Source organism: Cervus elaphus, chromosome X (genome assembly GCF_910594005.1).
Source record: "Cervus elaphus chromosome X, mCerEla1.1, whole genome shotgun sequence".
NCBI classification, from domain to species: domain Eukaryota; kingdom Metazoa; phylum Chordata; class Mammalia; order Artiodactyla; family Cervidae; genus Cervus; species Cervus elaphus.
This window is the reverse complement of record NC_057848.1, coordinates 90,291,050-90,308,372: the sequence shown is the minus strand read 5'-3', so window position 1 is coordinate 90,308,372 and position 17,323 is coordinate 90,291,050. Positions and strand designations below refer to the sequence as shown.

The 17,323-nt window shown below is 40.2% G+C and overlaps 2 protein-coding genes across 2 annotated transcripts; one reads left to right on the top strand and one right to left on the bottom strand.

The window, feature by feature from the left end:
- Positions 1 to 14,379: 14,379 nt before the first annotated feature.
- LOC122690406 (carboxypeptidase Q-like) lies at positions 14,380 to 15,349 on the bottom strand. The gene has a single exon (XM_043897408.1). The coding sequence runs from the start codon at positions 15,328 to 15,330 to the stop codon at positions 14,380 to 14,382; it is 951 nt and encodes a 316-aa protein (XP_043753343.1). The 5' UTR covers positions 15,331 to 15,349.
- Positions 15,350 to 15,360: 11 nt separating this feature from the next.
- Positions 15,361 to 16,383, top strand: LOC122690624 (carboxypeptidase Q-like). Its single transcript, XM_043897504.1, has one exon. It carries the CDS (start codon positions 15,361 to 15,363, stop codon positions 16,006 to 16,008), a length of 648 nt encoding a protein of 215 aa, XP_043753439.1. The 3' UTR covers positions 16,009 to 16,383.
- The last annotated feature ends 940 nt before the right edge of the window (positions 16,384 to 17,323 follow it).

Below are 17,323 nucleotides of genomic sequence, written 5' to 3'. Positions count from 1 at the left end.
CATAGCTGATAACCACAGCTGCCTTTACTCTCCCATTCCCTGCTTGCCTTACTCTCTGTCAGCACCTGAATAGATGAGGTTCTTTACCTAGTTGGGTGTAACAAACCTTCATTCCTGAGGGATCTGAATCCTATGGCCCTGACTTTGTTGGGTTGTTGCAGTTTTCAGTTGATGTGTACAGTTGAGCAACAGAGTAACAAAAGACACAGGAGGGGTTGCCTCTTGTTACTCCCTTTCCCAGCTGTCAAGGCCCCGGATTTTGAACACAATCCTCTTTGTCCCATTGTACAGCAACAACTAAAGTTCCTCCTAAAATTAGAATCAATTACTTAGTTCAATACAGTGACTCCCTTCTTTGCGTATTGGTTTAGTGGCCTGCGTGCAGTGCAAGCTAAGTCACTTCAGTCGTGTCTATGGACTGTCGCGACACTATGGACTGTAGCCCACCAGTCTTCTCTGTCCATGGGATTCTCCCGGCAAGAATACTGGAGTCTGTTTTCATGGCCCTCTTCCAGGGGATCTTCCTGACCCAGGGATCAACCCCACATCTCCTGCAGCTCCTGCACTGCAGGCGGACTCTTTACCGCTGAGCTACTGGGGAAGCCCTGGTTTAGTAGCATGAAGAGCTAAAAAAAAAAAAAAAAGCCTACAAAGTAATTCCAGCTTGCCATCCATCATGACCTTATTTTCTGGTGGAAATATTCCTCCCTTATACACTAGGATTTCCAAGCCCACCAAGCCCAAGATTGTGGGAATGGAAGCAAAATTTCTTCAAGTATATTACAAGCTGTAGTTGTAGGAAGGCCACACCTACCCACCACTTAGTTCCTGGTTATGGAAGAAATTGCACCTTTTATTGGTCACTGGTTTGAGGCATACACTGGCATCCTTTAGGACAGCATCTTAAACTTGCATGTTGTTTTTTTTTCTATTCATCATAAAAAATGAATCTTCAGCAGATCACATAAGACACATAGTGTGTGTGTGTGTGTGTGGGTGTGTGTGTGTGTAGGTGTGTATTCAGTAACTTCAGTCATGTCCAATTCTTTGTGACCCTATAGACTGTAGCCCACCAGGCTCTTCTGTCCATATGATTCTCCAGGCAAGAATACTGGATTGGGTTGCCATGCCCTCCTTCAGGGGATCTTCTTGGCCTGGGGATCGAACCCGGTCTCCTGTGTCTCCTGCATTGGCAGGCAGATTCTTTACCCTGAACCACCTGGGAAGCCCAAGGCACAAAATAAAATCAGTCAGTTCACTCTATGTGAGCCCATTGCTCTAAAATGTATACCCCAGCTAGAGATAATACTGTGTGGGATACCACGGCAATCGATACAGACACTCTGTAAGTCCATGAATAATGGTGCTGGCACAATCTTTCCAGGCAGAGAAGGGAAATCCATATCTAGAATATGTGTCTATCTCATGAAGGACAAAATATTGCCACCTCCATAAGAAGATTATCTACTATAATCAGTTGGACACCAGAGAGCTTGTTGGTCCATTGGAAATTATACCATATTTGAGGCTCAAGGTTTACCTCTGGTGTGAGCAGGTTAGTCACTCAAAAGTGGTGATCAGCTTTGGCAATGGAAAGAACATATTTTTGAATCCATGCATAGCTTCTATCCCTGCCAGCATGTATATTTTGTACATGGACCTACTGAATAAGCATCAGGGTAATTGGGAAAAGAGGTTGACTAACCAAAAGAGCCATTCATCTTTTCCATTTGATTATCGAGAGCTTCCTTTATATAAGTGCCCTTTGGTTGGTATTTGCATGTATGTGTGCATGCTAAGTCACTTCAGTTATGTCCGACTCTTTTGCAACCTCATGGACTGTAGCCTGCCAGGCTCCTCTGTCCATGGGGATTCTCCAGGCAAGATCTGGAGTGGGTTGTCATGCTCTCCTTCAGTAGGGATCAAACCTGTGTCTCTTATGTCTCCTGTGTTGACAGGCAGGTTCTTCACCACTAGTGCCACCTGGGAAGCCTCAGTATTTGCATAGGCTACAAATATCTACACAGTCATTGCTAATATGAAGAGATCTATTCAAACAAGTCCCTACCTACTGTAATTTCTTTGTTACTAATTTTCTGATTCTGATCTTTCTAAATCCTTAACCAACCTTTTAGTCTCTGCTCATTAATTGAAATAGATTCATACTTCAAGCCATCTCTCCTTCCACTGATGTGCAAAGTCATATATACTGCTGAATATTCTGTCTACTGGGAGGATTTCCCTTCATGAATGATTTTCACAGCCATTCCTTCTAGGTGGTATTGACATGCCTTGTAATTTCATCTATAAATCAGGCCCAGTGCTTTTTCCTCCTCATTAACTACTCATAAGGAGCTCCTTAGAAAGTAATAGATGTGTTTGAGGGAGAGGTGATAAAGCAGTATAACCAAATGTCATGAAAATCTGAGATATCTGTTCATAAATTTTAATAAACTTTATTTGTAGAGCAGTTTTATGTTCATAGCAAAATTGAGTAGAAAGAACAAAGAATTCACATACATCCCCTTTCTCCACAAACACATAGCTTTCCTCATTATCAAATCAACACCAGACACATGTGCTTGGTACAATTGATGAACCTACATTGATCCATTATTATTACCCATAGTTTGCCCATTAGAGTATGTTCTTAGTGCTGTACAGTCTTTGGTTTGGAAAAAATGTATAATAACATATATCCATATTACAACAATATACAGAATAGTTTTACTGCTTTAAAAACCCTCTGTGCTCTACCTATGTATTCCTTCCTCTCTCAGATCCTGGCAACCACTGATCTCTTACTGTCTCCATAGTTTTGCCTTTTCCAGAATGTCATATTGTTGGGTTCATACAATATGTAAACTTTTCAGATTGATTTCTTTCACTTAGTAATATGCATCTTAAGTCTCCTCCTTGCCTTTTTTATGGTTAGACAATTAATTTCTTTATAATGCTGAATAATATTCCATTGTCTAGGCCACAGTTTATTCTTTCACCTACCGACAGACATCTTGGTTGCTTTCAACTTTGGGCAATTATGACTAAAGCTGCTATAAACCTCCATGTGTAAGTTTTTGTGTAGATATCGGTTTTCAATTCATTTGGTTAAATTCTAAAGAGCACAATTACTGGATCATTTGCTCATAGTCTTTAAATTTCCTTCCAGATATGTTTAGCCCAAGTATATACTACTTCCATTTTATAGTGAAAATGCTGCTCTACACATCCAAATTCAATGTTGTGTGAATCAGACAATACCAGTTCATAATGAATAATAGTCTCTTTTAGGGCTCATTCTTAAGCCAGGAACTGTTTTGGTTTTAGATGGAAAATAGAGGAGACTTCCCTGGTGGTCCAGTAGTTTAGAATTCGCCTGCCAATTCAGGGGACATGGGTTCAATCTCTGATCCAGGAACTAAGATCCCACATTCCATGGGGCAACTTAGCCCACGCACAACTACTGAGCCTGTGACTCAAGAGCCCATGCTCAGCAACAAAACAAGGCACTGCAATCAGAAGCCCACACACCACAACTAGAAACTAGTCCCCACTTGCTACAAATAGAGAAAGCCCTTGTGCAGCAATGAAGACCCAGTACATCCAGAAATAAATAAATAAACAAATATTTTTGAAATAGAAATAGAGTAGAGTAAGATATTTCTCCTAAACCAAAGTGTTCTGTGCTATTGTCTTCCCATTGGGGTTTGCCAGAGACTCCATATAACATGTCTGTCTGCCACAGAAACTGCCTGTATTTTGGGGACCTCTGGTTCATTAAGCCTTAGTAGTAAAACATGTTGCCCTACAGCCTGGAACTGATGGAGAGTCCATTCTTTTCTAGAATCCACTTAAAATGAGATGTATAGGCTGTAAAATGAATCTGTTAGAGCAGCACAAATGTGTTTTCTGTTGCCTCCCAAATCCAAAGAAGACCACAAAGCATTATGCCTATTTGTGTGTGTGTGTGTGTGTGTGTGTGTGTTAAAAGGTGAGACAACTTATCTCCTATTATGGAAGGAAATATTCAAAATTATCCAAGACCACTGGAATCAAAAGCTTCACTAACATAGCAGGTCCTGAACTTTGCATGGTTTATCTCCTACTCTCTTGTATGCATATGTCTTACTAAGAAGTCTGTGGCAGTGCTCCTGAAAATATGCTCCATGGACTCATGTCAGTTCCTAGACTGTCATTTGTCTGCAACAAGATCAATATAGAAATGGATAGAAATGCCTAAAAACTTATACAGCAAGTTGACATACTTGCAACATCTAATCATACAGTTTTCTAATAAATTGTGCTTATTATATTTTACAAAAGTATCAGTCCTTGATAAAATGGAAAAAATAAAACTTTTAAATTGGAAATTAAAAAAAGAAATTACCCTTTACCAATGAAGTTTGATGAAAACTGATCTAGGTGCTTACTACTTCCTATTCTGTAGGTCCAGTTAGCATAATATCATCAATCTAATAGGCCAAAGTAATATTCTTCAGGATGCCAAGATGATCAAAGTTCCTCTTGACTATATTATGATTGAGAACAGGAGAGTTTGTTGCCCTTATGCAATATAGTAAAGAATATATCACTGTCCATGCCATGCAAATATAAACTATTCCTGATATTCTATACTCATTAGAAGGTAAAATAAAGCATTTTACAGGTCAGTAGCTGCATACTAGATTCCAGGGTCTGTGTTGATTTGCTCCAGTCAATATACTACATTTAAAACCACAGCTGCAATTGACATCACTTCCTGATTATCTGTAATAATCTACTGTCATTTTCCATGATACATCTGGCTTTTTCAACAGCCAAACAAGTGTGATAAATGGGAGTGTTATAGGAATCATTTACCCTGCGTCTCTAAAGTCTCTGATAGTGGTACTAAATTCTTCAAATTCTCTGAGGGCTTTTGGTTTGTGATCTTGGAAGAGGCCCCACTTCACTTTTTCTGCAATAAGAGTCCTCCATGAAACTATTTTTCTACCATAATAGCCCTCCCGCTTGACATATAATCACTTTACAACTTGATCAATTCTATGAAGTATTTCAACTTAACTCTGAGACAAGGAGATATTATGAAATTCTACTAGCTATTAATACTTAATATATATATTCTCACCATATACACTGCAACCAGAGAAGTAACAGAAAAGGTCTACATTCCAAATGGATTTATTGTGGAATGGATGTGAGCCAAGATTACATCTCTCACCTGATTTCACTAAGTCCCTACTTTGACCAGTGGACTACAGTGGCATTTTTGTCTCTAGAAGTCATCAATCTAAATTCCAGGTAAGTAGCTATTAATCCCAAGAAGGTCACAGTATTATCCTTCCACCAATGCATAGTTACTTGAGTTCAGGTTTACTGAAGGTTTACTTCAGTAAAGAAAGGTTTACTTTGGAGTTTACTCCAAAGAAGGAACTCACTGAAACTGAGTTCCAGTTCTTAACTGGAGAAGGATTGAGGAACGTTCATGGTGTAACATGAACTGCTACATTGTAGGGTCCCTCCTCGAAGGTTCACAATTTGCCCTGAGTTGAAGGGATTTGACCCAATTATATTTTAGGATTTGGAGAAGAGGCCATGCATTCCCGTGATAGTGACTCAAGCTAGGTTTCTAACTTGATTTGGAATTTTTCATACTTTTGTCATCAACTAGCAACTTAGTAGGCTGCCAATATATTTACTTCTATATTTACTCTGTGATCAGTTGATAATTGCCATAGTTTGCTTCAGGTCAAAACACTCTATGATTATCATTACATTCTTTGGTTTATTGGGAAATTGCACACACTTTGACTCTGGTAGTTAAATATTACTATTAATATATAACCTCCTGGTGGCTCAGATGGTAAAGTGTCAGCCTGGAATGCGGGAGACCCGGGTTCGACCCCTGGGTTGGGAAGATCCCCTGGAGAAGGAAATGGCAACCCACTCCAGTACTCTTGCCTGGAAAATTCCATGGACTGAGGAGCCTGGTAGGCTACAGTCCATGGGGTCGCAAAGAGTCGGACATGACTGAGCAACTTTACTTACTTACTTACCACAACAGGATCACATTGTTCCCAATGATATCAGGGAATTCAAATCCACCACAGCATCCCCTGTTTTTATCTCTGACTTAAAAGAGTTCAGCTGTAACAGAAAACAGTCCTGACTGAATATTGGATTTATCCTTTTATCTGTCTATACCTCTGGTCATTATAATGACCTCTGGTCATTCTGGCTCTGTACTTTTGTAAAGCAATGTTGCCTATACCCTGAAATGCACATAATAGCCCTTTCTCAAGGCTCTGCCTCTAGGGCTTGATCTTTAAGTATAACATGTTTCATTCATATAGAGATAAAAAATTGCAGAACAGAGAATAAATAACATTTGTCTTGTTCGAGGTTTACAGGAGCATGGAGACCAGACCTATGTGGACAGCTGCAAGAACAAAGATTATCACATCTCCTCTGGAGTCTGACGGGTACCAAAAGCATGCAACAATCAGCTACACCCCTCCCCTTCTAGTATAAATGAAGCCTGAATTCTAACTCGAGTAGGATGGTTCTGTTGGACACTAGTCCACCATCTTCTCCACTTTCTGGCTTTCTGAATAAAGTCGCTAATCTTTGATCCTCTCAAGTTTGTCAAAAGGAAACTGGACAAATATGGAGCATTAAAAAGGTGTTGGAGCTGGGAGGGTGAAACTGGAGAATTTAAAATTCTAAATTGAAATAAGAAACTGCAATAATTAACAGGAAAAAGGAAAAGTAAATTTTAGTATAGGCATACAATGAAGTAGTATAAAGAATTACATGTTTTACTTTGGTAAATAGAGCTTATTGGATGAAGCTCTTAAAATTACTTGAATAAAGTTAAAAAATTTACTTGAATAAAGCTCTTGAAAAGAAATCCAGTCATGTTGGACTTTTGTTATGAATTATGGCTACAACTGTCTTTTCATCTTATGTCTGACACACTGTACTATCAACCACTCAACTCATATTTATAGATTTTTTTTCAACATTCTTCTAAAACTAACTTTGATATTGATCTTGGAGGGAGAGCAGTGAAGAGAAATCTTAGTTCCCTAGCCAGGAATTGGATTTGGATAACCTGGATGAAAACTGAATTCCTAGCCACTAGACTACCAGGGGTTAAAAGCAAAATGGCCCTGGCTTTTTCCACCATATGAAAGCAAGAATGTTTCAAAGAGGCAAAAATTGCAAAACGGATACAAATTTTACTATTAGAGGCACAGTATAATGTATGAGAGGCTCACAGGAAAACAGTTTATTTATTTGTCAGAGACAAGGCAGAGATACACACTAGGGGAGGAGTGTGGGCATCCTAATTAAGAAATGCTGTATGTCAGAAGATAGGCAGAGGCACACACGGAGAGGGGTGAGGGCATTTTGAATGAGGAAGAGCGCAGTAAAGAGGTGATGTAAATCACTTATATAGGACAGTCCTTCTGGGTCTTTGTTCACCTTTGGCCAATTATCTTGTTTCTTTCTTCACACCTGACTGGTCCATGGACCCTCCCCAAGATTCATACACAACTTTTTTCTAAGATGAATCCCACTGCAGAGGCCAGCGGCTGCATGTTTACACTTATTATGGAGCAGGGCACTCTCCCTTTTTGACCCTCAAGAAACTTCCCCGTGCATATGCAGACAGAGAAGTCTTCCTTAACCTCAGGACAGGGCACCTTATCTATTTGCTTTAGCAGAACTCAGCTTTTGCCACTAGCTTTGTCCTTGGAGTGTCTGAGTGAAAACGAAAGTTTAATTTTACTCCACTTGACAAATTCCAGGTGTCTGGCCCAGAGGCCCAATATATCCTACCTCAACATGACTAGATGATGGTTCACTGTGACAAAATCTATGTCAGAAATGAAAGTTTCTAAAACAGTTTTAACAACTATGTCTTTCAAGTCATTGCTTATACATCATTAATCTATCTTTAAGCATTTTATTTTCAAGGAATTTTTTTCAAAATGTTATGCTCAGATTACATGTATCAGAATCACATGAGGCACCTGTTAAAAACAGACTTCTGATCCTCATGTTAGATCATCTGGATCAAACTTAGTAAGTGTAGATGTGAGAGTCTTCATTTTAAACAAAAGTCTAAGCCAAAACTTCAACATTAACGTCTAAGAAGTAGTTCATGAAATAAAAAGGAAATTAGGGTAATGTTTTCTGTAGATGGCGTTTTTACATGAGAGTTAGTAAGATGAAACCTTAATAAAACTGAACTTGACTAGGTGGCATATCCATCCAGCACACATTTAAAGAGTTCTTACTTTAAGTCAGGCACTGCTAGGAACTAGGGATACAGCGTTTATTATCACATGGACCTAGTGGAGGAGAGAGACATGCAGGTTGATCATTATAATTAATTGTAATTAGTGAATTTATAGTGATAGACAGAAGAGAGACACCTAAGCCAGACTGTGGAAGTCAACAAGGTCTTTTTGGAGGTGGTGACACCTGAGCTGAATCTTAAATAATAGGTCTAAGATGATTCAGTGAAGGGAGAGATGTTTGTTTGAGGTATGTGCATTCCAAATGAAAGGGATGGATGGAACATATTGGGGAATATCTGACTTGTAGAAGAGTGAGCCTGAAGTCTTGTAAGTTACAATTTTCCTACCACTTTTTTATTTTATTTTATTTTTTTATTAGTTGGAGGCTAATTACTTCACAACATTTTACAAGTGCTCCGGCCTGGTGCACTGGGAAGACCCAGAGGAATCGGGTGGAGAGGGAGGTGGGAGGGGGGATCGGGATGGGGAATACGTGTAAATCTATGGCTGATTCATATCAATGTATGACAAATTCCTACCACTTTTTGCTCTATAATCGCTCCTTCTTTGAAGCTGCCACCTTTTGCCCAACTTTTTCCTAGACTTGTTTTTTGAAAGTAATATCTTGAGCATCCCCCATCTCCAAGGAGAGATTTGGCACTTCACTCAGTTTCCCATTCATGTATTCTCTTGTCATCCTGAGTAAATATGTCTTCAGCAAATTCAAAATCGTGAAGACTCATCTAACAATCTCAGTTCACAATGCTGATATTTATCTTTTAGTCCATCAAAAATTCTCACGAACATGCCAATATGTCCCTCTCATGGCCACGCCCTAGAATTTGTAAAAATCTTCAAGAGTACAAGCTCTGAATTCTTGAATTCTGAAACTTTTCTCTCATCACATTCTCATATCTTTCCACTTCTTCCACTTTCTCATTTCCCACTCTTCAAACTTCCATATACGTCTTTGATACATCCCAATTCACCCAGTCTGTCAGGCCCCTCCAGGTTTGACTACCTGTCCATTCTAAGCTAGATATCTTGTCAACAAAACCTTTAGGCATACAGTTCTTCAATTTTCATTTTTATTCACCTTCGAACTTTATCTTGAAAGAGTCTTGATTTTGTCACTTCTCATTCTTTACCTTGGAAACGAACAGAGATCATTCTGTTGTTTTTGAGACTGCATCCAAGTACTGCATTTCAGACTGTTTTGTTGACTAGAATGATCTCAAATGACAGAATGATCTCTGTTCATTTCCAAGTCAAACTATTTAATATCACAGTATTCCAAGTCTATGCCCCGACGAGTAATGCTGAAGAAGTTGAAGCTGACTGGTTCTACAAAGACCTACAAGACCTTCTAAAATTAACACCCCCAAAAATGTCCTTTTCATTATAGAGGACTGGAATGCAAAATCAGGAAGTCAAGAAAAACCTGAAATAACAGGCAGATTTGGCCCTGGAGTACAGAATGAAGCACAGCAAAGGCTAATAGAGCTCTGCCAAGAGAAGGCACTGCTCATAGCAAACACCTTCTTCCAACAACATAAGAGAAGACTCTACACATGGACATCACCAGATGGTCAACACCAAAATCAGATTGATTATATTCTTTGCAGCCAAAGATGGAGAAGCTCTATACAGTCAGCAAGAACAAGTCCAGGAGCTGACTGTGTCTCAGATCATGAACTCCTTATTGCCAAATTCAGACTTAAATTGAAGAAAGTAGGGAAAACCACTAGACCATTCAGGTATGACCTAAATCAAATCCCTTGTGACTGTACAGTGGAAGTGAGAAATAGATTTAAGGGACTAGATCTGATAGATAGAGTGCCTGATGAACTATGGACGGATTCGTGACATTGTACACGAGATAGGGATCATGACCACCCCCAAGAAAAAGAAATGCAAAAAGGCAAAATGGCTGTCTGAGGAGGCCTTACAAATAGCTATGAAAAGAAGAGAAGCCAAAAGCAAAGGAGAAAAAGAAAGATATACCCATTTGAATGCAGAGTTCCAAATAATAGCAAGGGGAGATGAGAAAGCCTTCCTCAGTGATCAGTGCAAAGAGATAGAGGAAAACAATAGAGTGGGAAACAATATAGATCTCTCCAAGAAAATTAGAGATATCAAGGGAACATTTCATGCAAAGTTGGGCTCAATACAGGACATAAATTGTATAGACCTAACAGAAGCAGGAGATATTAAGAAGAGGTGGCAAGAATACACAGAAGAACTATACTAAAAAGGTATTCATGACCCAGATAATCATGGAGGTGTGATCACTCACACTCACCTAGAGCCGGATATCCTGGAATGTGAAGTCAAGTGGGCCTTAGGAAGCATCACTATGAACAAAGCTAGTGGAGGTGATGAAATTGCAGTTGAGCTATTTCAAATCCTAAAAGATGATGCTGTGAAAATGCTGCACTCAATATGCCAGCAAATTTGGAAAACTCAGCGGTGGCCACAGGACTAGAAAAAAGTCAGTTTTCATTCCAATCCCAAAGAAAGACAATGCCAAAGAATGTTCAAACCATTGCAAATTTGCACTCATCTCACACACTAGTAAAGTAATGCTCAAAATTATCCAAGCCAGGCTTCAACAATACGTGAACTGTGAACTTTCAGATGTTCAAGCTGGTTTTAGAAAAGGCAGAGGAACCAGAGATCAAATTGTCAACATACTCTGGATCACCGAAAAAGCAAGAGAGTTCCAGAGAAACATCTATTTCTGCTTTATTGACTAGGCCAAAGCCTTCGACTGTGTGGATCATAATAAACTGTAGAAAATTCTGAAAGAGATAGAAATACCAGACCACCTGACCTGCCTCTTGAGAAACCTGTATGCAGGTCAGGAAGCAACTGTTAGGGCTGGACATGGACCAACAGACTGGTTCCAAATAGGAAAAGGAGTATGTCAAGGCTGTATATTATCACCCTGATTATCTAAATTATATGCAGAGTACCTCATGAGAAACGCTGTGTTGGATGAAGCACAAGCTGGAATCAAGATTGCCGGGAGAAATATCAATAACCTCAGATAGATATGCAGATGACACCACCCTTATGGCAGAAAGTGAAGAAGAACTAAAGAGGCTCTTGATGAAAGTGAAAGAGGAGAGTGAAAAAGTTGTCTTAAAGCTCAACATTCAGAAAACAAAGATCATGGCATCCGGTCCCATCACTTCATGGGAAATAGATGGGGAAAGAGTGGAAACAGTGGCAGATTATTTTCTTGAGCTCCAAAATCACTGCATATGGTGACTGTAGCCATGAAATAAAAAGATGCTTACTCCTTGGAAGGAAAATTGTGATAAATATCGACAGCATATTAAAAGGCAGAGATGTTACTTTGCCAGCAAAGGTCCATCTAGTCAAAGCTATGGTTTTTCCTGTAGTCATGTATAGACGTGAGAGTTGGACTATAAAGAAAGCTGAGTGCTGAAGAATTGATGCTTTTGACCTGTGGTGTTGGAGAAGACTCTTGAGAGTTCCCTGGACTGCAAGGAGATCCAACCAGTCCATCCTAAAGGAAATCAGTCCTGAATGTTCATTGGAAGGACTCATGTTGAAGCTGAAACTCCAGTACTTTGGCCACCTGATGCGAAGAGCTGACTCATTAGGAAAGACTGTGATGCTGGGAAAGATCGAAGGCTGGAGGAGAAGGGAGCAACAGAGCATAAGATGGTTGGATGGCATCACGGACTTAATGGACATGAGTTTGCATAAACTCCAGGGGTTGGTGATGGACAGGGAGGCCGTGTGTGCTGCAGTCCATGGGGTTGCAAAGTGTTGGATACAACCGAGTGACTGAACTGAACTGATTCTTTACCTTCTACCTGAGAATAACATCTATTTATGAATATGACAGTCTTTACCCTGAAGGAGCTCAAAGTCTAGTTTTAATAGACATATAGATAAAGAGATTGATTTCACATAGCTAGGTAAATTATTCCAACAGTTAACTAGAGGCTGATGTTCCCCAGCTTTAAAATTTCAGCCATAGTCTCTTCTCCTATGCCTTAAACTATATATCAAAACCTCTGCTGGATAACTTTATTATCATATTCACAGGCACTTCTAGCTTGAGATGCCTCAGGTGAACTTGTTTTCCCTACACAATTTTTAGAGGTCTCAACCTTATGAGTGTTTCTGGAACGTCAGTAATTGCCTTTTCCTCACTCTAAAAGAAGCCTCTAAAGTTAATTTACTTTTCAATATTTTTGCCTGTATTATTCCCTATAAAATGAGAATTGTTATAATAGGAATAATTTTACACACAAATATCACATACAGTCATGGAGAGGTACAAAAAGGTTAGCATATTAATAAAGATCTTGAAACAATGTCATATGTAGAGAGGGATGTGCTGAGCATATTCTCTCAGTCATGTCCAACTCTTTGTGACCCCATGGACCGTAGCCCACAAGGCTCCTCTGTCCATGGGGTTCTCCAGCCAAGAATAATGGAGTGGGTTGCTATGCCCTCCTTCAGGGGATCTTGCCAACCCTGGGATCGAACCCAGGTCTCCCATTTGCAAGTGGATTCTTTATTATCTGACAAACCCAAGAATGCTGGGGGTGGTAGCCTATCCCTTCTCCAGGGGATCTTCCCAACCCAGGAATCAAACTGGATCTCCCACATTGTAGGCAGATTCTTTACCAATTGAGCTACCAGGGAAGCCCATTAGTAAGGGACACATACATATTTTCTAAATATTATTAAGATAATAAGATATACTTAATATAGCATGTGACCAAATCATTATTTAGGAGTGCATCATTTTGTTTCTATGCATTTGATCTCTTTTGATATTACTAATTTTAAGCTTTGTTATCAAAAGTTAGCCTGCGTTATTTCTGCACAATTGACTTTATTTACATTTTCTTGGTAACAATATAAATTTTTATGTACAAAGAGAAACATTTTGAAAAAAAAGTATAATCTCAGTGGGTTACAGGCTTCAAAGCATGCTTGCTAATTCTCTTATTTAATTTCTTCCATGTTATTTTTTTTTGTATTATCTGTTGTAGATTGATAAATTGAACATATCATGCTACAATTTTGTCTCCCTCAATTTCTCTTTGTTTCTAGTATTTTCTAACTACTTTACATATTACTGAGTTTTATTTTTATCTCACTCCAAGGTGTTACACGATTTAATGGATGGATCTTAGCCACTTAATGTTCTTTGTGATAATTATTGTACTTTGCTACCAGGTTAGATCAGAGTTTGTTTACTTATTTATTAATTTGCAAAGGATATCCACTTGCTATTGTGGTACCAAGATCTTTGTTTCCTTGCTGACTGACAGCTGGGGCAGGACTTTGCTTATAAAGGACACCTATGTTACTTCTCAAGCTTCCGATGTTTTCCCCTTCTGCAGCAGTGAGTTGAGTCTGTCTCATTCTTTAAATCTGACATTCCCTTATGCCACATCTCTGACTTCAAATGAAAACGAAAAATTGTTGCATTTAAGGGCTCATGTAATGACATTGGGTCTACTTAGATGATCTAGCTTCTCGGGTGGCTCAGCAGTAAAGAATCCACCTGCAACGCAGGAATCACAGGCGACTCAGGTTCGATCCTGGCTTGGGAAGATCCCCTGGAGGAGGACATGGCAACCCACTCCAGTATTCTTGCCTGAAGAATCCTAAAGATAAAGGAGCATGTCAGCCTACATACAGTCCATAGGGTAGCAAAGACTGAAGTGACTTAGCATGCAGTCACTTAGATAATCAAGGATAATCTCTATATTTTAATGTAGTGATATTAATTACTTCTGCAAATTCCTTTTTGTCACACAATGTAACATATTAATAAATTCCTGGTATTAGAATTGTGGACCATTTGGGGTATATTCGGTCTACCACAGTACCTTTGGCCCACTGAGATTCATGTCCCTTCCAAATGAAAACTATATTCACTTCACCCAAAGGTCCTCAAAGTTCTCATCCTATTATAGCATCAATTCCAAATCCAAAGCTCACATACAAATCTCAGCAATTTAGTAATCCCAAGTCTCATCATCTAAACCAGGTGTGGATGAGGCTTTGACTATCATCCATTAAGTTCAACTCCTAGGGCATAGTTTCCATCTGGGGACCTGTGAAACTGAAAAAACAAGTTTCTGCTCCCAACATACACTTGTGGGATAGGCATATGATAGCAGATTATAGATATTCCATTTCCAAAAGGGGATATTGGATTGTAAAAAAGAATGACAATTCTGTTCCCGCGAGAAGCCATTCTTGACATCATCTCTGCGTCTTCCAGCGTAATACAAGCTGTTGGGATCTTTGGCACACCATTCTGGTATTCCTGAATACCTGTGTGAGGACTGTAGATGGAGAAGGAAGCCACGGACCGAATGAGGGATGCCAAAGCCCCCACTTTGGCAGCTTCCACCGCCCCCTCCATGCGGTACTGCACTGCTGCGGAGTAGTTGGTATAAGGTTGATTGTAAACGACGATCTTCCCTTCTGCGTCTGGCCCTCTTCTCTGCAGTTCATCGAAAGAGGTCACCACTAGAACTTCCGCAGTAATGCCTTCTGGGGGCGTTCCAATGCTGCTGCCAAGACCCAAAATAGCCATCTTGTGAATCCTCGGCTCCAGCATCACAGCAGATTCCTCCCCCCTCTCCCAGTGGGGTATTTTGACAGGCTCCAGGTGGACGTTCTCCAGCCCATCTCCCTGCAGGTTTTGCTGCATGATCTCGATGGCCTTTTCTAGGCTCTTGGAGCCACTTAGTCTGGGTCCAACAGTATCAACCAGAAGTGCCAGTCGCTCATAGGATCTGTTCTGGCCTTTACCATAAACAGTAAAGTTGATGATTGCTTTAGCAACATCTCCATAGTGGGCTATTTCTTCTTTGATTTCCTGAAAAGTCCTCTGAGAGGTGCCATTCCCATGTATAGCTTTCCCAGAGGCCAGGGGTAAAAGGTGAACACCGACAAATATGAAGAGAAGAAACTTCATTGTTTTTCCAGGCAGTCTTCTTCCCAAAATCATCTTCTGGATCTGGCTCCACAGTGTCTGAAGATGGGGGCAAAGAGCTATCCAGATGCTGATTCCTTCAACACGGTGGCAGAGATCACTGGGAGCAAGTATCCGGAGCAGGTTGTACTAGTCAGTGGACATCTGGACAGCTGGGATGTCGGGCAGGGTGCCTTGGATGATGGTGGTGGAGCCTTTATATCATGGGAAGCCCTCTCGGTTATTAAAGATCTTGGGCTGCGTCCAAAGAGAACTCTGCGTTTGGTGCTCTGGACCGCAGAGGAGCAAGGTGGAGTCGGTTCCTTGCAGTATTATCAGCTGCACAAGGCAAATAGCTCCAACTACAGCCTTGTGATGGAGTCTGACCTGGGGACCTTCTTACCCTCTGGGCTGAAGTTCACTGGCTCTAACTCAGCCAGGATCATCATGGAGGAGGTCATGAGCCTGCTGCAGCCCATCAACATCACACAGGTCCTGAAGGCTGGAGATGGGACGGACATTAACTCCTGGATCCAAGATGGAGTGCATGGAGCCAGTCTACTTGATGACCTGTATAAATATTTCTCCTTCCATCACTCCCATGGAGACACCATGACCGTCATGGATCCAAAGCAGATGAATCTTGCTGCCGCTGTTTGGGCCGTTGTCTCTTACGTCGTTGCAGACTTGGAAGAAATGCTGCCCAGGTCTTAGCAAGAACAAGAGAGAGGGCACTTTTGTCCTTTCTGGCCAGAAATCCTGGGTCTGCAGCTTTAGGAAGCCCCTCTTCACCCAGCAACTTTATTGATCATTTACAAAGCACAACACTTTTTCATACTTTCTGACATTATCTTTCTTGATACTTTCCAAATTCTGTTTTCCTAGTGTAAAGAATAATCCCACATAGAATCAAATCAAATCCCACCCCCACATAAAATCAAAATATGGTAGAGATCCCAGTGGGGGCATTTCTTTACACCACTTACTAAAAACATTGTTTCTACTTCAGAAGTAAATACTGGATAAAGCTTTGGAAGACCTCTGGCTTTTATGCATGTATTTATGAACATTAAATCAAATATAGTGACACCAAAAAAAAAAAAAAAAAAGAATCACCAGTCCAAATGAGTTTTGAAGTCCAGCTGTTCAAGCTCCCTTATTGTTCAATACCTGGAAATAATTTTCTGTAGCTCTCAGCTTTGCCCTCAAAGTTCTTCTCTCTTGTCTCTGCCCTCTGAGTCATCTTTCCTTTTTCATGAAAAGTAACACGTGTTTGCAGCTAAGTAGTTTTATCAGCCTGCTTACCACCAGTAGCATTTTGAAGGTTCATCAGCCTTCTTTCATTCTGTACTCTCTCTGTCCTTTTCAGTCCAAGTTGGCAGTGTTCCTGCTGATATAAAATTTTAAGAACTTTGTGGGCCTCCTGTGGATGTCACAAAAATTCAGCTCATTAGACAGAAGTTAGGCCTACAAATCTTTCTGAGAAGATCCCTTCTCCATTTTTGGCTTCCGCTGAGATGTCTAAAAGATAATACTCTTAAAATTCCTAGACACTCCCTAATTTATTCCAGGAAATCTGAATAATGCCCTCAATCTTTTCAAAGACCATTTTTGTCTGACTGAATATCCTGACATTTTGGCATCTGAGTATGCTAAGAATTTCCTGAATCATTAAGTCTTTTTTTTGTTTGTTTGTTTGTTTTATTTATTTTTATTAGTTGGAGGCTAATTACTTTACAATATTGTAGTGGTTTTTGCCATACATTGACATGAATCAGCCATGGATTTACACGTGTTCCCCATCCTGATCCCCCCTCCCACCTCCCTCCCCACCCCATTCCTCTGGGTCATCCCAGTGCACCAGCCCTGAGCATTGTGTCATGCATCCAACCTGGGCTGGTGATCTGTTTCACCCTTGATAGTATACTTGTTTCAATGGTATTCTCTCAAAACATCCCACCCTCGCCTTCTCCCACAGAGTCCAAAAGTCTGTTCTGTACATCTGTGTCTCTTTTTCTGTTTTGCATAT